General features: G+C 44.3%; 1 protein-coding gene across 1 annotated transcript in view; it reads left to right on the top strand.

Annotated features, from left to right (window-relative positions):
* Nucleotides 1-25,682, top strand: part of GXYLT1 (glucoside xylosyltransferase 1) — a 790,439-nt gene that overhangs the window by 319,031 nt on the left and 445,726 nt on the right. Inside the window, exon 7 of the mRNA XM_044087446.1 lies at nucleotides 3,724-3,746. Within this exon, the coding sequence (XP_043943381.1) occupies nucleotides 3,724-3,746 (23 nt within the window). The remainder of the gene's footprint in view (nucleotides 1-3,723; nucleotides 3,747-25,682) is intronic.

The following is a 25,682-nucleotide window of genomic DNA, read 5'->3' as shown; positions in this document are numbered from 1 at the left end:
CGACTTCCACTCTTACTGCGTCACTTGTCTAGGCCCAGACCACAACGTCCCTTGTCGGTTCTTTGCTTTGTTTAATGCCAGAACTATTCGTCGTCGGGCCATTATTGTAGTCAAATATTTCTGATTAAAGTCCTTGAATTCCGGTATGGCTTCAGTAAGCCATCCGACATCTGATGATCTGAAAAAACGTAAAGATAAAGACCGAGACAGACCGCACAGGACCAAAACGTCCGACTCTACCGCCAAGCTGGTCATCAGTCCTCCGGAATTCAGTGAGGTGCTTTTGCAGCCCATGATGCCCGCTTCATTTAATTCGCAGGCCGCTACCAAGACCCTTTCGGAGTCCAGTATGCCGCAGAACTTTTCTTTGTCTAAGGATCCTGCGGTCGTCTGTACCTTGGATGAGTCCAGAGCCGTTGTGTAGGCACTGGCTTCCGAGGAAGTCCTTCGGAACACCGGATCCAGACGTAAACCGACGTGTTCTTTCACGGCTTCCGTTCTTTCGAAAACAATCAAGTTCCTTATGCCCAAGGGTCAAACCAACCCCCAAGAAACAGACTACCAGCCATTCTCTGGCGCCTGCTCCCGTGCCTCAGTCACAAATGCCTAAAGTGGCAGAGGGACCTTATCATGCTGATTAGGGGAAGCCATGCCACTCCCTCAAAAAGAAAGACATCTGTCTCCAGTAGTTTTTTGTCTGAACAAGAGTCAGATGAATCCGATGCATTTGAATATGAAGAGATGCAGCCCCTCTCTACCTATGAGGATTCTGATGCAGGGGAATCTATTCCTTCAGCCTCTCCCCCAGAGGATTTTTCCTTTGGGGAAACCCTGCATACTTTAAGGGAGCATTTCAAATGGGAGAGTCAAGACTATCCACAGTCTAAAAACAGACTCCAAGTTCCTGGACCTTCCACAGCACAGGCCGTTAGCCCTACCCCTTGTCCTAGATGTGGTGGATGATATCTTCCTTGAATCTAGCTTGACACGCCCTCCCTCCTGCTCCCAGAAAACCAGACAGGTACCTGACTCTCTCAGGAATCTCATTGAAAACCCAACAGCAGACCCTAAGGTAATTACTCAAGGCCCAAAAAGGATTAAAGCTACTTCAGCTAAGAATCCCACCCCCCTCAGATAGGGATTCCAGAGCACTGGACAGATGGGGTAAAAAAGTATACACCTCAGCTACTCTTGCTATAAGGGCACTAAATTTATCAGTTCCATATGCTTAAATATCAGCAACATACCATGGAACTCCTTAAACAAAAAATTTCCTCCTTTCCTGCATGGGCAGAATTTAAAGATTTACAGAAGTTAGTGCACTCTGCTGGTCAAGTAACTAAACACACTTTGAGCTGCGGTTTTGACACCCTAGAAGCTTTTTGCAGGGCAGCAGTCACTGGATCTGTTATTAGAAGACGTGCATGGCTTAAGGGACAACCCCTGCCAGACCATGATAATCAAAATTGTTAGATGCACCCTTGCACAAGGATAACTTATTTGGTACTAAAATGGAAGAGGAGTTAAAGATTGAAGAAAAAGCAAAATCTATGCAGACTGTTAAAGATTTCTTACTGACACAGGCCCCCTAGGTTCAGCAGGCATTTTCCTTCCAAGCACTGTCCCTTTCCTGCACCTAGTAAACAGGGCCAGTCTAGGCCCCGTGGAAACAGACCTCCAAGACAGCAGTCCCAGGGATTGCAGAGATCTAAGCAGTGTACTGCCTCCACTTGAAAACTAGGGAGTTGCAAGCCACCCTCTTATGGTAAGAACTCACAATGACTCACCCCCTCCCGACCTCACCTCTGCCCACCATCACATACCCCTAGGAGGAAAACACTCCTGTCACTCAAGCACCTGGGCCACCATTACCCAAGGACCAATGGGTTCTGAACATTGTGTCTCAGGGGTACAAATTCTCCTTCCAACCCCAAAAGGGTTCCCAGAATTACCACCAAATCAATGGGCAAAGGCTCAAAAGCAAATTCGTTCCCTGCTGTCCTTGCGAGAGCAGTAGAACACGTTCCTCCAGAGCAGATAAGCCAAGGCTTCTACTCCAGACTTTTTCTTGCACCCAGAAAAGAGGGCACCTGGTGCCTCATCCTCGATCTATCCATTCTAAACACCTTCCTGGTGATCCCAAAATTCAAAATGCTCACCCTCCAGCAGCTGCTACCCATGCTCTCCAAGGACGCTTGGCTAGCCATCCTGGATCTAAAAGAGGCCTAGTTCCACATTCCCATCAGGGAGTCCTGCAGAAAATAGCTTTGTTTTAGGGCAGGATCTCAATAATTTCAGTTCTCTGCGCTTCCCTTTGGCTTATCTACTGCTCCCAGAGTTTTCACAGAATGCCTGGCTCTGACCATTATTTTCTGCAGACAAATAATTGTTCAAATTTACCCCTATTTAGACTGCCTTATTCAGGCAGACAGCCAGGAGAAGCTGCTCAAAGACCTGGCCTTTGTAAAGGACCTACTAACCTCCTCATGGTACACAATCAACGAAAAGAAATCCAAACAGGTACCCACCAAAAGGATAATCTTCCTGGGAGCAAGTTTGGACACAGCATCCTGGATAGCATGCCTAACAGAGAAAGTTTACTATCAGCTTACTTCTCTCAACTGGCCACCAGGCCCCAGATTTCTGCAAGGGAAATCCTGCAAGCCCTGGGGTTCATGGCATCTTGCATACTGCATGTGAGGAAACTTCAGTGGTACCTAAATAGGCTTTGGTGTCAACACTCTAAAGATCTGGTAACTCTCTCACCTGTTATTCCTTGCCTGAGGAAGGAATTTCTTTGGTGTGCAGCAGGCTGCTCCCACAATATGGGACTGCCCTTCTCCCCACACCCCGCCACCCAGAACCTCACCACAGATGCATCAGATTGCTTGGGGTGCTGACCTGGATGGCAAGTGCATACAGGGCCAATGGAACCGCCAGAAACTCCCCCTTCACATCAGTCTAAAAGAGATGATGGCTGTGCAGCAGGCCTTGATAGCTTTCAAACCCCTTCTCTTCTCAGGGGCTCTCCTCATCAAAACAGACAACACCACAGTGATGTGGTACATCAACAAGCAGGGAGGGACTCACTCTAACCCGCTGTGCAGGCTGACCACGACCCTTTGGTTTACAGCCTCTTCCATGCAAAAATACACCTGTTAGCATAATATCTGCCAGGTTCTCTCAACTCCCTGGCAGACCAATCAAAAAGCTTTTGGACCCCCCACGAATGGCAGCTGAACAGAAATACCTTCTTACTAATAACTCAGAAATGGGGAACCCTGGAGGTCACCCTCTTTGCCTCCCACACCAACCATCAGCTCAGCAAATTCTGCACCAGGGAGAATCAGTGCATGGCATGGAAAGTGGATGGCCTGTCCTTCCCGTGGGTAAACCTCTCAGTCTATGCCTTTCCTCCCCTACCTCTCATTCCCAAGGTACTGATCAAAATAAAGGAGGAAAAACCAAGGGCCATTCTCATAGCTCCAGATTGGGCCAGACAGCACTGATACCCCTTGCTGTGCAGCCTGTCCCCACGGCTCCCATGGAAACTTCTTCAGATTCCCAACCTTCTAACCCAGAGGGAAGGGAAATTCATGCACCCCAAATTGCAGACATTCAGTTTGGAAGCTTGCTTATACCCTGACTCCTCACCAATCTGCCACCCTCAGTAAACAGGTTCTGGATGTTATCCAAGAGGCCAGATGTCCTAGCACCAGAAAGTCTTGTGCAGATAAATGGAAAAGGTTCTGCACCTGGATCCAGGCTAAGGGGGCCAGTATGGCACAGCCCTCCATCCCTCTCATCCTGGATTACTTAGCTGACCTACTACACAGTGGTTTCTCTTTCTCCTCTGTAAAAATGTATGCCTCTGCTTTTACAGCTCATTTTCCCACCGAGCAGGCTCTTTTTTTTTTCACACCCTCTTATCAAACAGTTCCTCAGAGGGGCTAACAACTTGAGGCCCCCCAGAAGGTCACCAACACCAGCTTGGGACCTTAACTTTGTCTTGGAAAAGCTCACCCTGTCTCCTTTTGAACCAGCTTCTTCTGCAGAGCTAAAATTTCTCTCCTGGAAAACAGCCTTCATCCTGGCCATCACTTCAGCCACAAGAGTTTGAGCTGCAAGTACTCATGGCAGTGGAACCCTTCATCTTCCATGCAGACAAGGTATCCCTCAGAACTATTCCATCCTTCATGCCCATAATGGTGTCCAGTGTGACTCTCAACCAATCCATCCATTTGCCCACCTTCTTTCCTAACCGTCAAAACAAGGGGGAAAGGATTCTGCACTCTCTAGATGTGCACAGACAGCTCAGATACTTTCTGGACAGGAGTAAACCCTTCAGAAAATCTGATCAACTGCTGGTTAGCTTTGCATCAGGGGCAGAGTGCAAAGCCATCTCCAAGCAAACCATTTATAAATGGATAGCACACTGCATCCATTTCTCCTACAAACACCATGGCAAGCCTTCCCCAAGGGAGTCAGGACACTCCACCAGAGCAACGTCCACCTCTGCAGCATTCCTCAGAGGAGCCCCATCAGGGACATCCTGGAAGCTGCCACCTGGACATCTGTTCACACCTTTACCAAACATTACCACCTGCCTCTCTTCTCCAAATCCAGGGCAGGGTTTGCTTCTGCAGTCTTGCAGGGCATGCTAGCCACCCCCTAGCTTCCTTTACTGCCTATCCCATTTCCTCAGTTTTGGGAATGTACCCAAATGTGATGACTGCAACAGTGAAACACGAAGAACATAGTGCAGTTATATACACTTGCCATAAATGTAGATGCTTGAGTGTATTCACTGTTGCAGTCCTGGTTTCCCTTCCTCCATCCCCCTTTAGTCTCTCCCCTTTTATTACCATTCGCCCTTGTTTTTCTCCTTTCCTTACGAGTGACGTATTGGTATTTATTTTGCACTGGTGGGGTTCTGCCACCAGACCCTACCCTCCTATTTTGGGGGCTCCTGACTGGTTAGGGCAAGAAAAACTGATGTAATGGCGTCGGCTGCCTTCCTTTATACCACTGACGACATGACGTCAGTCCTCAAGCGACAGCAACCAACACAGAAATACTAAGTCTCTGGTATTCAGGCTGGCCGAGGGCTAACCTGGCAGGGATAACCCAAATGTAATGACTGCAACAGTGAAGACACTCGAACATCTACATTTACGGTAAGTGTACACAACTGTACTTTCTTTGGCTTCTCCCTCCTTAAAAAAAGGGGGGGGGAGGACCTGCATTATTGAAATTTCACTTCAATAGTACAGAACTGTACTGTTAATTTCATCTTCAGATAAATGGGTCATGAAGATTTCTTTTTCTTTTGTTGCTGTGCAGAGTTCAGTTCATTTTGCAGTTGTTAGCATTAAGTGATATTTTTGTAAGAACTGCAATATATGCTCTGCTTGTGAAAAATAAAATGTCATGCTCTTGTAGGTATTTAAAGCTTATCTACAATATTTTTAGAGCTGAATTTCATGTGTATAATTTATATGAGCTATTTCTTCTTTACACGTGTGATGTACACGTACTGGCTTACCATGTATTCGGGCTGTGTGTTTATTTTAAGACACAATGTTCCATTTTTTTTTTTTTTGCTCTTAAATAAGCAAGAAGCAGTGTCCAATATCCTGTGATATAATGGACCTCCAGGAGTGTGCCGAAGTCTGTCACTGCAGGTCGAAGGACCTTGGCCTGCCCTAAAGGTTCATTATTTCCCAGTAGTGTCCAAACCTGAGGGTGTTACTGTACCTAGAAAATGCTAATAGAGTGGTTTTAGAAATTTAAACAAATGCTGTTTTTAAAAGTAGATTATTTACATTAAATCATTTGGAGTTATTTATGCAGTTAGTAAACATTGTCAATTTCCCACAATTTTTCTTTTTCCTTCTGAGGCACCTTATTGTGATTTGCTGCTTGAATTAATTTTATATTCTGTAGAAGGTGTTGATGTTTTTGTGTGTTATGGCTGAGACCTTGAAAAGTTCTTTTGTGGGATGAAATGCAGATTCTTTTTTGCATTCTGTAAAATGTAGATGTCCTTAGTGTTTCACTGTTGCAGTCATTACATTTGGGTAATCCTGCTGGCAGGTTACCCTCAGTCGGCCTGAATTCCAAAGTCTTGGGTCATGCGTCTGCTGCTGTTGCCCCTTCCCCGACGTCAGGTCGTCAGGGGTATAAAAGGTGAAGCCGATGCCATTTTCTCCAGTCTTTCTTGCCGTGCGGTGCACGAAGCAGAAGCAGTTTGCAAGTGCCGGTCGGCCAAATCCGGAGATTTTCGTGTTCGAGTTTCAGACCTGAAGTCTTCAATAAAGCTAAGTACCCCGTTGGGGAAACTTTTTTTTGCTCCAGAACGATGTCAGAAAAAGTTAATAATTGTATTTCTTGTGGAAAGCAAATACCCCATAAGGGCTTTCATTCTTACTGCATTCCTTGCCTAGGCCCTGATCACAACGTTTCTGGTTGTCGGTTTTGTGCTAGATTTAACCAACACAATATTAAGCGTCGGTATGATTTTGCTTTAAACTATTTTGGACGTTGGTTTAATTATCCAGAAATGTCGTTGAATAGCCATCCGACTATCGGAGTTCACAAAAAAACGCAAAGAAAAGGAGAAAGAGAAACAACCGAGGTCCAAAACCGACGACGAAGCTTCTCCTAAGCCAGTCACCGGTTCTCAGTGAGGCGCTTTCGCAGCCCCTGACGCTCGCTACTTTAGAGTCGCAGGCCGCTACCGACTCCCACGTGGAGTCTGCTATGCCGCTGGAAACTCGAGGTATTGGAGCCTCGGACACTATTCCCTGAGATGGGTCTGGAGCCGCTGAACAGGCACCGGCTTCAGAGGGTGTATTCAGACCTAAACATCTTTACATTAAACCAACTTCAGCTTCAAAGGCAAAGAATAAAGCACCTTCTAAAGCAAAGAAACAAACTCAAGACCCACATGGACAGGCCTGTCTGCCCAAAAAACAGATGTTCAAAATGGCCGAAGACTTGATTACCTTGATCAGGGGTTCCCATCCCCCTCCTGATAAGAGGCCTAGGCAAGAGACTGACTATGAATCTTCAGATCAGGTTTCTATTTCTTCTGATACCTCTTCTGATCAGGAATATTCTCTTCCCCCCTATGAGGATTTTGATGCTGAAGAATGTATACCTTCAGCTTCTCCTCCAGAGGACTATTCTTTTGGGGAAACCTTGCATACCATGAGGGAGCATTTCCACTGGGAGAGCCAAGATTTTTAAGAATTAAAAAAGAGGCCCAGGGATTTCCTTTTAATACCTCAACACAGGCCTCTAGCCATTCCACCTGTGTTAGACATTGTCGATGTATTTTCGGAGTCTAGTCTGACCCCTGACTCCTTACCTCCAGCTCCTGTTAAGCCTGACAGATATTACAGGGTTACTGATTCTCATAAATTCCTTTTTAAAAACCCTTCTGCAGACCCAGAAACTGTTTTTCAGGGTCCCAAAGGAGTTGAGGCTTCTGCTGCAAAAAACCCTACCCCCTCTGACAGGGATTCTAGGGCACTGGATAGATGGGGAAAAAAGGTTTACACATTAGCTACCTTGGCTATAAGGGCCTTAAACTGTCAGTTTCATATGCTCAAATATCAGCAACATGTCATGGCATTGCTTAAACAGAAAATGTTGTTAAACTCTGAATGTGCAGAAAACAAGGAAATGCAGAATTTATTGCATGCAGCTGAACAAGTTGGAAAGCATACTTTGCAATGTGGTTTTGATTCTTTGGAGGCCTCCTGCAGGGCCACAGTTATGGGTTCTGTAATTAGGAGGCATGCTTGGTTAAAGGAACAAAATCTGCCTGATCATGTTAAGGTTAAATTATTAGATGCACCTTTACAGTATGATACTTTGTTTGGTGTTAAGGCAGAAGAGGTGTTAAAGAAAACTGAGGACAAAGCTAAATCTATGCAAATTGTCAAATATTTTTTACAAGTACAGCCACCTAGGTTTAGTAGACACTGGCCTACAAAGAATTGGTCTTTTCCTGTGTCAGACAGGCCTCAAAGGGTCAGATCCAGATGCCCTAGAAGGCAGATCCCAGGCGCAAGGTTCATACAGGTCAAAGCAATGGGGTGCTTCTACCTCCAAAGTTGGAGAAGACTAATCACAACCGTACAGGAAACAGTCCCAATGACTTCCCCCTGCCTGCACCAAGCACTTATGTCCTGGCAGCACCCTTAGGGGGAAAATTAGCACTTTTTTTTCTCAAAAGTGGCACATTATAACCCAGAACAAGTGGGTTCTAAATATAGTGTCACAAGGCTACAAGTTCCATTTCCATACTCTGCCAAAGGCAAACGACTGGCCAGATCTGCCAAAAAATCAATGGGCAGAGGCGCAAAAACAAGTCTCATCCCTCATGGACATAGGGGCCATTCAACAAGTACCAGAGCAAGAGCAGCAGGTACAAGGATTTTACTCAAGACTGTTCTTGGTACCCAGAAAAGACGAGGCCTGAAGACCAATATTGGACCTATCCATTCTGAATACATTCCTGGATATACCAAAATTCAAAATGTTGACTTTGCAGCAGCTTCTGCCCATGCTGGGCAAGAATGCTTGGCTTGTGATTTTAGACCTAAAAGAGGCATACCTGCATGTCCCAATCAGACAGTCATGCAGAAGATACCTCAGATTCAAGGCTGGCTCAATGCATTACCAATTCTCTGCACTGCCCTTTGGCTTATCTACTGCGCCCAGGGTCTTTACAAAGTGCCTGGCACCAGTAATTGCATTCTGCAGACCAAGAGGAATACAAATATATTCTTACTTGGACGACTGTCTAATTCAAGCAGAGAATAAGGACATTCTTCTACAGCATCTGGCGTTTGTGAAAAGACTTCTAACATGCCTAGGGTACACAGTAAACAAAAAGAAATCAAAACTAGTACCCTCTCAAGAGATAATATTCCTGGGTGCAAGCTTAAATACAACTGCCCAGATGGCTTATCTCACGCTAGACAAACAAAGACAACTGACTACCTATTTCAAAATGTTGGCAACAAAAGCCCAGTTATCTGCAAGAAAAATTCTGCAGGCTTTGGGCTTCATTCATTCTGCATCCTACTAATTCCATATGCAAGACTGCATATGAGGAAACTTCAGTGGTACCTAAAAAGTGTTTGGACTCAACATTGCCACAGCCTGGAAACAATGATTACTCTCATTCCCTGCCTCCAACAGGAGTTTTGATGGTGGGCGAAGGCTTGTCACAAGAACAAGGGACAGCCATTCACATTACCCCCAGCCAAGCAGACACTAACAACATGGCAGGAAGATGCATTCAAGGCACATGGTCCTCAAACCAAATGCATCTACATATCAATCAAAAAGAGATGCTAGCTGTTCAGAATGCCCTGACAGCCTTCAAGGACCTACTTCATCCGGGACAACTACTGATAAAGACGGACAACACCACGGTCATGTGGTATATAAACAAGCAGGGGGGGGCACACATTCTTACCCCCCTTTGCAGACTAACCATGACTTTGTGGGACACAGCATTGACTTACCAAGTACATCTGCAGGCACAATTCCTGCCAGGAAAGGAAAACACTCTGGCAGATGAACTAAGCAGAAACCTCATGGATCCCCACAAGTGGTAGCTGGATCCACAAGTTTTCAGCATAACAAGGAAATGGGGATGCCTGGACATGTATCTATTTGCCTCCCCTCAGAACTACCAACTAAAAAGATTCTGCACAAGGACTTATCACAGACAAGCATTGAAAGTGGACGCCCTATCTTTAATCTGGAAAAACCTATCCGTATATGCCTTTCCTCCACTGCCTCTCCTCCCCAAGGTACGCCTAAAGGTCAGACAGGAGAGGCCAAAGATGATGCTGATTGCCCCAGACTGGCCCCGCCAGTACTGGTATCCAGTCCTAAGAAACTTGTCTCAATGCCCAGCTTGGACCTTACCTCAAATACCTCATCTACTGTCCCAGCAAAACAATCTGATCCTGCACAGCCAACACAGTACTTTAAACCTGGCAGCATGGCGGATAATGTAGTCATACAAAACACACCTCTCAGTAAAGCTGTGATGGATGTCATTTTGGAAGCCAGAAGGCCTAGTACTAGAAAATCTTATGCTGGAAAATGGAAGAGATTCTGTGTTTGGAACCAGGCACAAGGAACTGATACAGCTGTACCAAATATTCCTAAGATTTTGCAATACTTAACTGAGATGCTAGACAAAGGCCTATCTTTTTCATCAATTAAAATTCATGCCGCTGCCATTTCGTCTCATTACAATACAGAACCACCAGTCTTTTCTCATCCTTTATTAAAGCATTACCTCAGAGGAGCCAAAAATTTAAGGCCTCCAAGGAGATCACCAATACCTGCATGGGACCTCAACTATGTCTTGGAAAAACTCACCCTGCCTCCTTTTGAGCCAGCTGCTACTGCTGATATAAAGTTTTTATCTTGGAAAACAGCTCTGCTCCTGGCAATAACTTCTGCAAGACGAGTTTCAGAGCTACAGGCACTCATGGCTGTGGAACCTTTTATCATTTTGTATCCAGACAGGATCTGTCTGAGGACAAACCCAACTTTTATGCCCAAGGTGGTGTCCACTGTGGCACTTAACCAAACTATTAATCTGCCAACTTTTTATCCAAATCCACAGAAGAAGGGGGAGAGAATTCTGCATTCTTTGGACATACACAGACAGCTTAGATTCTACTTGGACAGAACCAAAGTTTTCAGGAAGTCAGAGCAATTACTAGTGGCATATGCTGCAGAATCACAAGGAAAGGCCATCTCAAAGCAGACTATTTCAAAGTGGATAGGCCACTGCATTCGTTTCTGCTATTTACACCATGGCAAGCCAGTGCCTAACAGCATTAGGCCACATTCAACCAGAGCTGCAGCCACTTCAGCAGCCTTTCTCAGGGGAGTACCAACCAAAGACATTTTAGAGGCTGCTACTTGGAGTTCAGTGCACACCTTTACAAAGCACTATCATCTGCCATTCTACTCTAAATCCAGGGCAGGGTTTGCCACTGCAGATCTGCAGGGCCTCACAGCCGCTCCTAATGCTGTTTAGCTCCAACCTCCCAACCATAGCTTTGGGACGCTACCCAAATGTAATGACTGCAACAGTGAAACACAAAGAACATAGTGTGGTTTTGTATACTTAACATAAATGTAGATTTTGAGTGTATTCACTGTTGCATTCCAGGTTACCCACCCGCCATCCCCCTTTTTTCTGCTGGAACTTTTCTTTCCTTCTCTGATTTATACAACCTGTGTGGTGTATTTGCTTGTAGATGAAGGTAAAGTTTATATTGGTGTATGTATTTTTTATATATATAAATTTTGGCTTCCCTTTTTAGGGGGGCACCTGACATCTGGGGCAAGAAAAATTGAAGAAAATGGCGTCTGCTGCTTCTTTTATACCCCTGACTACCTGACGTCAGGGAAGGGGTGACAGCAGTCGACGCAGGACCCAAGACTTTGGAATTCAGGCCGACTGAGGGCAACCTGCCAGCAGGATTACCCAAATGTAATGACTGCAACAGTGAATACGCTCGAACATCTACATTTATGGTAAGTGTACACAACTGTACTTTTCTGTTATCAGTTGCTCAAGATTCTGCATGTAATTTGGCAAAATTCTGCATTAGACCAGTGCAGTTAAGTTGAGTGTCTTTGTTTGGCATGTGTGCTTTTCTGTTAGTTTTTGTATAGTATATGTAACTGGTTTGTTAAGAGTTCATCGTAGAGCTTTGTGTTGGTGACCTTTAATAAAAATAAATGCGGTTATTTTTATTCGTTGTGCCTCCCAATCTTTGTATGTTTCTGGTATGAGTTTGATGCACCTCATAGAAATACTCCGTTAGGCCAAACGCATTTCAAAGGTTTGTGTTAGGTTATTAGTGGAGTGAAAATTGATGACTTGGAGAAGTCTGAGAAACATTTGCTGATCCAAAATTTTTTTTTTATTCAAATGTGCTCTCAGGAGACTGCAGGCTAAACTAGTCATTTCTTAGAGTTACAAAAGCAATTCATAAAGAGAGCACGTTTGGATCCAAAAGACCAAGTGCATTTGATTCCCTCCTATTCTCCAGGAAATTCAACTACTGTGGGTAGTAGAACCTGTCATGTTAAGAAAGGAAAAAAAAGAAGGGGCTCTTCTCCAACTGTTTCTGGTGCCCAGAAAGTAAGGATACTATATAGATACCCATCCTGGACCTTTCACAACCCTATAGTACAAAGTTTCCAAAATTCGAATGTGACATTATGGGCCCTGAGATGACTTCTGCATCCTCAAGCTCTGGTGGGCAGATGTTCTTCGTGTTTCACTGTTGCAGTCGTTAAATTTGGGGTTATCTGCTTGCAGGTAGCCCTCAGTCGGCCTGATTAATAAAGTCTTGGGTCCTGTGTCGGTTGCTGTACATTCTTCCATGATGTCAGGTCATTAGGGGTATAAAACATGCAGCCAACGCCATTAAATCAGTCTTTCTTACCGTGCAGTACCCAAAGCAGAAGTAGTTCGCAAGTGCCGGTCGGCCGACTCCTGAAATTTTCATTTTCGAGTTTCAGAACTTAAGTCTTCAACTAAACTTAAGTACCCTGTTGGGAAACTTTTTCTTGCTCCTTACCGATGTAAGTAAAAGTTAATAATTGCATTACTTTTGGAAAGCAAATACCTCATAAAGATTTTCATTTTTACTGTATTTCTTGCCTAGGCCCTGACCACGATGTACCTTGCTGTCAGTTTTATGCTTTATTTAATCAGTGCACTATCCGTCGTCTGTATATTTTCGCCTCTAAATATTTCGGTTCTCTGTTTAATTATCCAGAAATGTCAGTTAGCCATCCCGACTACTGGGATTCCGACAAAACACGAAGATAAAGATGGAGACAGGCCGTCGTGGTCCCAAACTGCCGAAGACGCTTCTCCTAAGTCAGTCGCCAGTTCGCCGATACTCAGTGAGGCGCTTTCACAGCCCCTGATAACCGCTACTTTTGATTCGCAGGCCTCTACTGAAACCCATTCGGAGTCCAGTATGCCGCGAGATGCTTCAACTATGGAACCCATGGATGTCTCTACCATGGATGGGTCCGAAGCCGCTGTGCATGCATCGGCTTCTGAGGGTGTATTCAGGCCTACGGACTAGCATATTAAACCGACTCCTCCTTCCTTACTTGGGCCTAAATCTCGAACCATTCCTAAAAAAAACGATGCCCAGGCCACCTGCTTAGGCCTCTATGCCTAAAAAACGAATGATAAGAATGGCTGAAGATCTAATAACTCTATTCAGGGGATAGCCACCCCCCCCCCCCCACACCTTCTAAGAGGCCTAGGACTGGAGTTGACTATGAATCTTCTGACCAGGTTTCTGTTTTTTTCTGATTCTTCTGATGATCTGGATTTGCCCTTACCTACTTATGAAGATTCTGATGCAGAGGACTCCATTCCCTCTGCTTCCCCTCCTGAGGATTTTTCTTTTGGGGAAACCTTACATACTCTTAAGAGATCATTTCCATTGGGAAGGCCAGGATTTTTCTGATTCAAAAAAGAGGCTTTTAGGGATTTCCTTCTCCTACCTCAGCATAGGCCTTTAGCTATTCCTCCTGGACTAGACATTGATGATGCTTTTTCGGAAAGGGTCCCCGAGTCCTACAAGTTCCTTTTTAAAAATTCTACTGCAGATCCAGAGACTATTTCACAGGGGCCCAAGGGCATTAAGGCTTCTACTGCTAAAAATCCTACTCCTTCTGATAGAGACTCCAGGGCGCTGGATAGATGGGGCAAGAAGGTTTAAACTTCTGCAGCCTTGGCAATTAGGGCTTTAAACTACCAGTTTCATATGTTAACGTATCTGCAACATGTTTTTGGACTGCTTAAACAAAATGATGTTGATTCCTGACTGTGTGGAAAATAAAGAATTACAGGATTTAATGCATTCTGCTGAACAAGTTGAAAAACATAATTTTCAATGTGGTTTTGATTCATTAGAGGCCCCTTGCAGGGCTGCTGTTACTGGATCTCTGCTCAGAAGGCATGCTTGGCTTAAGGAGCAATCTTTGGCTGATAATGTTGCAGCTAAATTTTTGGATGCTCCCTTAAATCAGGACCGTCTGTTTGGCAACAAGGCTGAGGAAGTTCTTAAAAAGATGGATAATAAAGCTAAAATCTATGCAAACTGTTAAAGATTTCTTACAAGTTCAGCCTCCTAGATTTAGTAGGCACTGGCCCTCTAAGAATTGGTCCTTTCCAGGCCCTTCCAGGTCTACTCAAGCCAAACCCAGACACAGCAAAAACCCCAGGTTTCAGTCCCAGGGGACACACACAACTAAGCAGTGGGGGGGGGCTCCACTTCCAAATCTGGGAATACAAAGACCCCCCCCCCCATGGTAAACTGTCTCAATGACTTCCTTTTAAAATTCCCAAGCACTTCTCATCTCACTGCCCCTTTTGGGGGGGGGGGGGAATTGCTCTTCATACAAAGAATTGGGAACTCATTACCCAGGACAAATGGGTTTTAAACATAGTGTCCCAGGGGTACAGATTTCACTTCCACATGTTGCCAACACTTTCTCTCTTAAGCATGGGGGCTATTCAGCTGGTACCAGAAGAGGAAAAGGGTCAAGGTTTTTACTCAAGACTTTTCCTGGTATCCAGAAAAGACAATTCATGGCGTCCTATCCTGGACCTGTCTACTCTAAACACCTTTTTGGAGATTCCAAAATTCAAGATGCTGACTCTTCACCAATTACTTCCTTTGCTAGCCAAAGATGCCTGGTTGGCAACACTAGATTTAAAAGAAGCATACCTGCACATCTCAATCAGGGAATCTTGCAGAAGATACCTACGCTTCAAAGCAGGCTACACACACTATCAGTTCTCTGTACTGCCCTTTGGCTTATCTGCTGCGCCCAGGGTATTCACAAACTGCCTAGCTCCAGTTATTGCATTTTGCAAGCAAAGAAATATTCAAATATAGCCATATCTGGACGATTGTCTAATTCAGGCAGAAAGCCAGGACATACTTTTGAATCATCTGGCCTTTGTACAATGAGTTCTAACTTGTCTTGGGTATACCATAAACGAAGAGAAATCTCACCTGGTACCCTGTCAACAAATTATATTCCTGGGAGCAAGCTTGAATGCAACTTCCCAAATGGCTTACCTCACGCCAGAGAAACAAATTCATTTGACAGCCTACTTCAAACAAGTGGCCACAAAAACCCTGCTATCTGCAAGACAAATACTGCAAGCCTTGGGGTTCATGGCCTCCTGCATTCTTCTAATTCCATATGCAAGACTGCATATGAGGAAACTACAGTGGTATCTAAAAAGCCTATGGTGTCAACATTCTCAGGATCTAGAAACAATGATTCCTATTATACCTTCTAATCCAAAAACATCCACGAAAATGGTAGGAAGGAAAAAATCAGCTTTCAGGATGTATAATTAGAAGTTATGTACCTACCATAACGTTCCATGTTAGTTGTCTTCTCTCGCCTTCTTTCTTGCTGGATGGGTTCGGAGCCGATCCTCGGCTCCGACTCAGCACTTGCTTTAGCTCGAGAACTCCTTTTACCAGCTCGAGGCAACCCTATATCCCATGATGCAAGGCGGAACTACCTCAGATCTCGTTTGGCAGCTAACTAACCTTGCTAAAGACTATCCTAACAGAAATAGGAACAATGGTTCCTAAAAGAAATCCTCCTAACAACGCACCGGAGGAAACAATCTAATAGGAACTCTCCAAGATCTGTCCAGGCCAGGGGGAAGGAGGGAGGGACGCAGAAAGAAGAGAGAAGACAACTAACATGGAACGTTATGGTAGGTACATAACTTCTAAATGTTAAGTTGTCAATCTCGCCTTCATTCTTGCTGGATGGGACCGCCCCTAGCACCTGTACCCGGTGGCTCAATGGAACAGACTCTTGAGAACTGTGGAACCAAAACTGGCCCTATCTCTAGAGGCCAAGTCCAACTTGTAATGAGAGACAAAGGTATGAGGTGTAGCCCAAGTAGCTGCTGCACAAATGGTATCAATGGGTAGTCTATCCTGAAAAGCTGCAGAAGTGGATAGACTCCTGGTTGAGTGTGCTTTTGGCTTAGAAGATAGCTGTTTGCCCTGAGAGAGTACACATAGGAAATAGTGGAAGTCAACCATCTGGATAAGGTCACTTTAGATACTGGAAGACCTATCCTGTTTTCTGCATAGGAGACAAATAATTGGTCCGATTTTCTGAATTGTTTAGTTCTATGCAAATAGTACCTGAGCTGACGATGGACATCCAAAAATGCAGTTTCTGTTCAGCTCTGTCGGAATAGTTTGGGAAAAAGACTGGTAGATCTATAGATTGGTTAATGTTGGTTTGAGATACGACTTTGGGAAGAAAGGAAGGGTTAGTTCTTAATGATACCCTGTCCTTATGAAAAACCAAATAAGGAACGGATGCAGAGAGCTTGAATCTCGGAAACCCTTCTTGCAGAAGTGACAGCCAGTAAAAATATAGTTTTCCAGGTCAATAACTTCAAAGAACATGAAGCAGACGGTTCGAAGGGAGGTAGTATCAAGGATGCCAACATTAAGTTTAGATCCCATTGCGGAGGAGGATGCTTTATAGGTGGTTTTAGGAGGAAAACTCCTCTGAGAAAGGCCTTGCATAACCTAGGAGACATAATGTTATTGTCATGCAGGCCAACATGATGCTTAGAAATAGCAGCCAGTTGTACTTTGACTGTAGATGACAAGGATCCTGAATGAAAAACCTCCGCCAGGAAATCTAAAACCGAATGTACAGGAGCAGTAAAGGGGTCAATATTTCTGGAATTCGCCCAAATAGAAAAACGTCGCCACTTGCTAGCATAAACAGTCCTAGTGGACGACTTCAAGGAAGAGACTAAAATGTCTCTGACTGAGTCCGAAATCATCGGTAGCCTGGCTAGGGTAGGAAGTGGAGCAACCAAGCAGTGAGGTTGAGAGAATGAATGGCTCGGTGCTGCTGACCCGATTGGTGGATCAAGAGATCCGGAACTGGGTCCAGATGCCAGGGCTGCACCAGAAGGTGACGATGCAGAGACGGAAACCAAATTTGTCGAGGCCAATATGGGGCAATGAGGATCAACTTGGCTCTCAAAACGGTGGCTTTCTGAATGACTTGTGGAATCAAGGGAAAAGGTGGAAAAGCGTACAGAAGTCCCCGGGGCCAATCCTGGGTTAGAGAGTCTTTCAGAGGTTGGCCTGGAAGGGGAAAGAGAGTGAAGAAATCGGGGCACTTGTTGTTTTGAGGAGTAGCAAAAAGATCGCAACAAGGAGTGCCCCACTTCAGAAAAATCTGATCCACTACAGATTGATTGAGAGACCCCTCGTGAGGCATCAGAATGGATCTGCTCAGCCTGTCCGCTAATAGGTTGGACCTGCCGGGGATGTGCGTTGCTATCAGAAACCGCTGAGAAGAGATCGCCCACTGCCAAAGTCTGAGAGCTTCTCGACATAACGGATAGGACCTGGTCCCGCCCTGCTTGTTGATGTACCAGACTACAGACATGTTGTCCGTCTGTACTGCAATAGTCCCCGTGGGAAGAAAGTCGTTGAGGGCTTGCAACGTTAAAAGCACTGCTCTCATCTCCAGGACATTTATGTGCAGATGGTATTCTATGGGTTGCCACGTCCGTGGACCATCCTGCCCTGATAATGCCCCCCACCCGATCAGAGAGGCATCCGTAGTGACTGTGGCAACTGGAGGAGGGGAATAAAGGGTCGGCCCTGATGAAGAAGAGGGAAGATATCCACCAGTTCAGATGAGCTCGCACGACTGTGTTACCAAGATTTCGTGCCTCATCGGAGACTGTGGTATGACCACTGCGTGAATAGCATCCACTGCAGAAGACGCATGTGGAAGCGAGCCAGTGGTAGAAGAACAATGGCCGCAGCCATAAGACCTAGAACCTTCAGTATAAATCTGGCTTTGATCTTGTTGCTTTGCAAAAGAAGCCGAACAAATTTTGGATGTCCAGAATTCTTTGATCTGTTAGTCTGGCTAACATTTTGACGGTGTTTAATTCTGCCTATAAAGGTGATAGATTGGCAAGGCAGCAGAGAAGATTTTTCGAAGTTTACTGAAATTCCCAAACTCCTGCAAAGCTGTAGAGTGTAGTCTCTGGACTGAAGAAGCTGACACTTGGTGGTGGCGGAGAGGAGCCAGTCGTCCAAATAGGGAAACACCTGGAATCCTCGACGTCTCAGATGAGCTGTGACCACTGCCATGCATTTGGTAAACACTCTGGGGGATGAAGTGAGGCCAAAGGGCAGGGCTCTGAATTGGTAATGACTGGTCCCTAGCTGAAAGCGGAGAAACCTTCTGGAGCGTCTGTGAATCTTTATGTGATAGTACGCATCCTGAAGGTCTATAGAGCACATCCAGTTGTCCTTGCCCAGAAAGGGCAGAATGGACTGAAGCGTGACCATCCGAATCTTGCCTTCTTGACAAATCTGTTCAGATTGCTCAGGTCTAATATTGGTCTCCAATCTCCCGTCCTTTGGGGACCAAAAGAATCTCGAGTAGACGCCGGATCCTACCTGGTCTGCTGGCACAGTCTGGACGGCTCTTTTCTAGGAGCTTTGAAACCTCCTGTTCTGCCAAATCCCTTTGACCGGGTGAGATGTCTGGAAGGGATTGAAGAGGTACGGGAAACCTTTCAAGGGGATTTTGTAACCCTCTGATATAATCGACTGTACCCACATCTCTTGAGATAGGGATTGCCAGGCTACTGGGTACAGCGAAATCCTTCCCGACTGCCTCCAAGGGTGGACAGTCGGGCAACACCTCAGGGACGCTGAAAGGGCTTCTCAGGAAGAGACTCCCTGTTGCCCTGGTTCTGAGGACCCCTGCCTCTAGGGCGTCTATTATTGTTACCCCCTCTGCCTCTGGGGGTAAACTGACCACGTGTCCGTGTAGCTCCTTGGGCTTTACGGAACCACATCTTCCCCTTCTGACCCTTGGGGTATGGTCTAGAAGGAGTGGAAAACTGACTCCAACGGCAGAAAGAGTTTTACCGTCCTGCTCACACCTGGTCAAGGTATCCTTCACCTGAGGTCGAACAAAGCCGAACCATCAAAGGGGTATTAGTGAAGGACGCCTTAAAGGGGTCCGCAAAATTACAAAGCCGCATCCAGGCTTGGCGCCTAAGAGCAACTCCTGTGCCTGCGGCCCTGCTCGCTCCATCGGCCGCATAGGATATGAGCCGCATGGAGGAGTTAGATATGGAATTCAGGATAGCAAGCTGCGAGGCAATCTTTCCTGAGCCCCAGCAGCAGAAGGATCCTGGACTACTTCTCCCAGTTCCTTGAGAACATCTCGTTGAAGCCTGGTGAAGTGACAAAGATAATTCAGCGATGCATAGCAAAGGTCGCTGAAGAAAACATCCGCTTTCCATACCTGTCCATGGTCCTAGAGTCCTTATTAGGAGGATGGACAGGTACTGAAGGATCCGCCATTCCTTCTTAGTGGCAGCCACCACCATAGCAACCACCGGAACACCCTTGGAAAGGAACTGTTTGTCCGAAGGGGCCGTAATGAATTTGGATGGTCTTCTGGGGACAGGTTCCACAGAATCTGGAGCCGCCGCCTTACGAGCCACTACCTGCATGAGTGGGTCGAAGGCGGAGACACCCAGGAGGTGGAGGGTCGGGATCCAAAGCCTCCAGGTATACCGACTCATCCTCGGAGGGGTCAATGGAGGCCAATTCCCCTCTGTTTGAGGAGCTCAAGGATGTCTGAAAAAGAGACATCCTCGGAGGGGACCGTGGGAACCCTCCGACTCATCTAAGTCGGTATCAGATGTAGTAGACTCAGGGGAGTCTGTGTGTTTCCTCTTACACGTCCTCTTCCGTGTTGTGTTCCCCTGCAGGTTCTGGAGAAACCACGGAAGAGGAGGAAATTCCCAGTGGGGAAACCTGGGGCGATGGATCCCTGGGCCTGTGAGCAAGAGGTTGGCAAGAGGCATCTGCAGGCACTGAAGAGGGAGGAGCTAGAGGATGGACCGTTGACCAGGCTCAGAGGCCAGGACACTCCTCATCACCTCAAAGGCTCCTCTCCCGGGAGGCCGGAACACACCCGCCGGAAGAAACAGGAATGGCCGGCTCCAAAGAGAGAGAAGGCTCGAGGCGATGTCGGCGCCGAGCCACCATAGCCGAAGCCCGAGAGGGAGAGCGGGTCGGACAAGGGTCCGATGCCACTAGCCCCTCGGAGCAGACAGTGGAAACCCGGCGGATCCCTCTAAGGAAGGTCTCAAGGAGGAGATCGGAGCCGAGGACGACGGAGCGAAGGATGTATCGGCCCGCATCAAACAGTCACTGTCCCGAAGCTCCGGCCCGAACTGCGGTGTGGAGTCGGAGGAGGAAGTTCAAGGATTGGGGCTATAGCCGAAGTCTGTTGAGACGGGCTATGGAGCATTTGGGCCAGTGCCTGAGACTTCAACAGCCTGCTTACCACCCTCTCTAAATCGTGGTCAGACAGCCTGGAAGATCTCGAAGATCGGCTCCGATGGCTCCGCTCCGACAAAGGAGGAGACCCCGGAGCTGAGTGGATACTCAGTATAGAAGGGGACCGGGATCTCTTACGGGTCGAAGCCATCGGAGCCGAAGTCCCTTGAACCCCAGATGGAGCCGAGGATATCTCGCCCGATGTTGATAAAGTGTCGGCTCCAGCCGGAGCCGACAAGGCCACAGTAGTCAGGGTATCGGAGCCGGTCGGCGCCGAACCCACTACTTGAACAGCAGATGTATCGGCTCCAGCCGGAGCCGATGTCTGCTCTGACGGAGCCGGATCCACCGGAGGAGGCTTGGACACTGTAGCCTGAGCCGTCGGTGGTTTAGAAGGTTTTCCTGACCCTAATTTAGGAGGAAAACCTTCTGGCTTAAGTAAGCCTCGGAGGATGAGTTTATTCCTCCTTTCCTGCAGGACTCTCTGGCTAAAAGCATGACATAAAGCACAGGAGTCCTGCAGGTGCAAAGGCCCCAGGCAATAAACACAAGAAGTGTGACCGTCTGTCAGAGACATTTTCTGACAGCACTGGTCACACTTCTTGAAGCCTGAGAACCTTGCCTTCCTTTGACATCCTAGGAGGATGGAAACACAAACAATCCCAACAAACACACAAATTAATCCCTTACACAAACACACAGGAAGGGAATAACCAATGGGGAAGTAGGCCTGACTAAAAACTTTAGACTAAAGATTATAAAAAAGTTTGAAAACAAGGGAATAGGGTGGGCTGTAACTAACTACAGACTAAACTGACACTAAAAGGGAAAAATAAACCCCTAACTACTCTTTTTCTTATTTTACAAAGAAAAACTTACCTCAGCTGGCAAAGGAGACCTCTTTCGCTAAGCGGCAAACGAGATCTGAGGTAGTTCCGCCTTGCATCATGGGATATAGGGTTGCCTCGAGCTGGTAAAAGGAGTTCTCGAGCTAAAGCAAGTGCCGAGTCGGAGCCGAGGATCGGCTCCGAACCCATCCAGCAAGAATGAAGGCGAGATTGACAACTTAACATAATACATTTAATAATCCATGCGTTCTGGTACCTCGGCAGTTCGCCTTCAATGGAACAATTTCAAATACATTACATCCCTCATATATAGTGACATCATCTAATTAATCACAATCAGTTAACCATCAAATGCATTTTCTTAAAGCTCAAACACGCAAAATAGTGCAATGAATACTTCAAATTTTTAACTAATAAATTAATGAACCATGCTGAAACACATTACTTATACATATACTCTAACTAAATCCAATATTATACTCTATACTACCAGTGTATCATTTTATCATTTATACATTAAATATACAATATTAAATACATATAAAGCACAATACTAAATACTAGCAACATTATAAATATTATAAATATTACTATGGCCTATGATATTGTTAAATAAATGTAAAAAGAAAAACAAATAATAAACTGTCAGCCTATTCCAGCATCCAAATTCATCCCTCTAGGGTGTAAGGTGTGATAATTAAAAATCATCTTATGTTCCAACCTAGTCAATTCATTCTTAAAATTCCCTCCTAATGAATGTGGTCTAGCCAGAACACTAAAGTTGAATCCATCAATTACACACTTGTGTATTGTGACAAAATGAAAAGCCACTGGGCTATCCATATTTTTTCTCCTAATATCCCCCAAATGTTCTAGAATGCGAACTTTAACTTTTCTAGTTTGTCCTATATACCACATAGGTTCTACACAATTACAACCCAAAATGTACACTACCCCTGAAGAAGTACAATCAATTTTTTCAAAAGCTACGTATTTTCTACCATTAATTTTCTTCCCATGCATGTTATTGACCTTCTCACAGATGGAACACTGTCCACATCTGAACATTCCAACATTCCCATCAGAAGAATACAACAATTTTTTATTCAGTAGCTCCTTTAGATTTTTATATCTACTGTATGAGAAGATGACCCTCTTTGGAAATAAATGTCCGATAGAAACATCATCACTAATCACATGCCATTTTTTCTATAATTTTTGAAAATTCTGAATACTTAGAAACAAAGAACATTTGTTCTTCATCATCAGCTTTGCCTGAATATGCTCTCCTACAAGCCCCTACATTTTTCTTTTTTTGTGTTAGATCATCATAGATCTTACGAAGTGAATCTTCAGAATAACCTCTAGACAACAGTCTATCAAACACTTCACCTAACACTTCTTCCCACAAAGTATGGTCAGATGTATTCCTACAAATTCTCTTAAACTCGCTTTCAGGCAAAGCCTTAATAAGATGAGGCGGATGCATGCTGCTTACATGTAAAAAGTTATTAACGGCTGTTGGTTTTTTGAAAGGTTTATACTGAATCAGGTTATCCCTTCCAACATAAAATTCAACATCCAAAAATGGCATTTTGCTCTTTGAAATTTCAAAACTAAGTTTTAAACCATGCCAATTTTTCTCCAGTTCATCCATAAAAATTTTAAATAAAGAAATTTCACCCTTACAAACAAAAATCAAATAATATAACGTTTATAAAAAAACACATTATTAACAAAAAAAGAAGTTTGAAACATAAATTCCTTCTCAAACTCACCCATGTAAATTATGGCATAAGAAGGAGCAAAAGCTGCTCCCATTGCTGTTCACTTTACCTGAAGATAAAAATATTTCTTCCATGTAAAATAATTGAGTCAAACTATATTCTAACAACGAAAGCAGATAACCTCTTCTAGGCCCTTCACCCATCATCTTTTGCATAGCCTGTAAACCCCATCTTTTATCAATGTTAGTATACAGTGAACAGACGTCTGCCGTGACCAAATAATAATAATCTTTCCATTCCATTAGGCATAACGCCTTACATACTTCTTCAGTGTTTTTGACATGTGAAACCACCTTGGGTAGATATTTTTTAAAATGATAATCCAAAAATGTATTTACTTTTTCAACAAAAGATCCTATGCCTGATATAATTGGCCATCCTGGTGGATTTACTAAACTTTTATGGATTTTTGATATTGTATAAATGTACGGATGTCGTAAATCTGTGTTTAACTTCCTAACATCACTGCTATTAAAAAATCCCAACCTTTCACCTCTTTCCAATAAATCATTCAGTTCATCTTTATAAGGTTGTAAAGGATTCCCATCTAATTTAACATAAGATTCTTCTGCTAAAATAGCATCAACAAATCCTTCATACTTTGCAGTATCCATTACCAACCAATTTCCACCCTTGTCCGCTTGTCTCACAGTTAACTTGTCTAACTTCATTCTAAAATCCTGTAACGCCTGCCATTCATTTTTATTAAGATTAAACACTTTCTTTTCTTTGCAAAATGTTTTATATGACTTTTCAATACAGGAAATCAGAACTTGTTCAAATGAAGTAATAACCATAGAGCACTTTGGAGGAGAAAAAGTACTATTGCTAGGAAGGTTGGGTAGTTCTAAATGCCCATATCCTTCCCCAAAAGAATAGGCTGAACTATTAACATTAAACACACTATTGTCATGTGCACTAACAGCATGCACATAATTTTCATCATGAAGCAAAGAACTTTCATCATCATAAATACTCATATTTAGCAAATCATCTTCCAAAACACGTTCAGATTTGGTCATATCTGAAAGGGATTTACGATTAGAAAAATGTACCCTCAGGTACAACTTACAAGTAAATCTTTTAACATCACATATAATATCAGCCAGGGAGTGAATTCTTGTAGGTACAAACTTGGTACCTTTTGTTAAAACATCATTCATCTCCCTACTAATATCAGTCGCTGAAAGATTCAGTACAGACAAACCTCCACAAAAATTATTGCCAACAGTATCCTTCGAACTGCTTTCATGTCTCACAATGTGCCTCAAATGTATTAAGTCCCAGTCAGTGTCTTTAACATTATTACTGTCCGTATTATGTTCAATCACAGTCTTATTTAAAGTTGTATTTTCTACACGAACAGTTTGATTATACTGCCATCTTGTGATGACACAAACAGGACTTACTTGTAGTTTTTTTTTTTTTTTGGGGCAAAGCAGTCGAAGCAGTGGCTAACGAGGAACCAGTCTTCCTTTGATTCCTTTTCGATCGTGTCTGCACATACACGCCCGATATTTTCACATTCTGATCCCCTTTACAGCTATCCGAAACTTCGCCAGAACACTCCACCACAATATCCTCAAACGATATGCTTTTACAGCTTCCGCCTGTTTCGTTAGAAGAATGACGAACCATTATCACTTCCGGTGGTCCGTCTTCTTGAATTCCGACGGAAACAGCGCCCCTTGGACGGCCAGTCAAATATTTCATTTTTCTCGTAATCCTTAATGTCCCGCTTTAATTTGGACTTTTTCCGCTCCATGACCTCTCCTTCAAGTTTGGCAATTTTGTCATTTATTTTCTTAAAATTGCTTTGGAATATATTATCAGAAGTTTTGCTAATCAATTCTTGCTGCAATTCAATGATTTTCTTGTGCAAGCTCTCAATCGTTCTATTGTTTTTCTTAATTAATATTTTTAACCAACTCAACGTACACTCTTGCGCTGCCTGCCTCCATTCCAGTAACAAATCCTTCTCATGCTCACCAAAACCACCTGCTGGTAATTTATCTATTCTCAGTCCTCTAGGTGAAATACTGAGATTTACATACTTCTCAAGTAGTTTGGTATCGTAAAATACTGTCACTTGTTTATACATGGAATGTTCTAATTGAACAAATTCTTCAGCAAACAAGTTGTTGTTGTCCATAGCCCATAAATCCGACATTGCCAGAGTTCATTCCCTTTCCTTAATTCAGCAAACAATAAGTTCTCACCAGCGATATTTCCTTCCATATTTCACCTCACGAAAAAACGCACCAGCACACAACTCTTCTAATCCAAAAACATCCACGAAAATGGAAGGAAGTGTGTTTGAGCTTTAAGAAAATGCATTTGATGGTTAATTGATTGAGATTAATTAGATGATGTCACCATATATGAGGGATGTAATGTATTTGAAATTGTTCCATTGAAGGCGAACTGCTGCGGTACCAGAACGTATGGATTATTAAATGTATTTTATACATCCTGAAAGCTGATTTTTTCCTTCCTTCCATTTTCGTGGATGTTTTTGGATTAGAAGATTGTGTGCTGGTGTGCTTTTTCCTATC

This window comes from Protopterus annectens, chromosome 11.part0 (assembly GCF_019279795.1).
Source record: "Protopterus annectens isolate FY-2018-M chromosome 11.part0, PAN1.0, whole genome shotgun sequence".
Classification (NCBI taxonomy): domain Eukaryota; kingdom Metazoa; phylum Chordata; order Ceratodontiformes; family Protopteridae; genus Protopterus; species Protopterus annectens.
The sequence above is the reverse complement of the archived record's forward strand: the minus strand, read 5'-3'. Positions and strand labels throughout refer to the sequence as shown.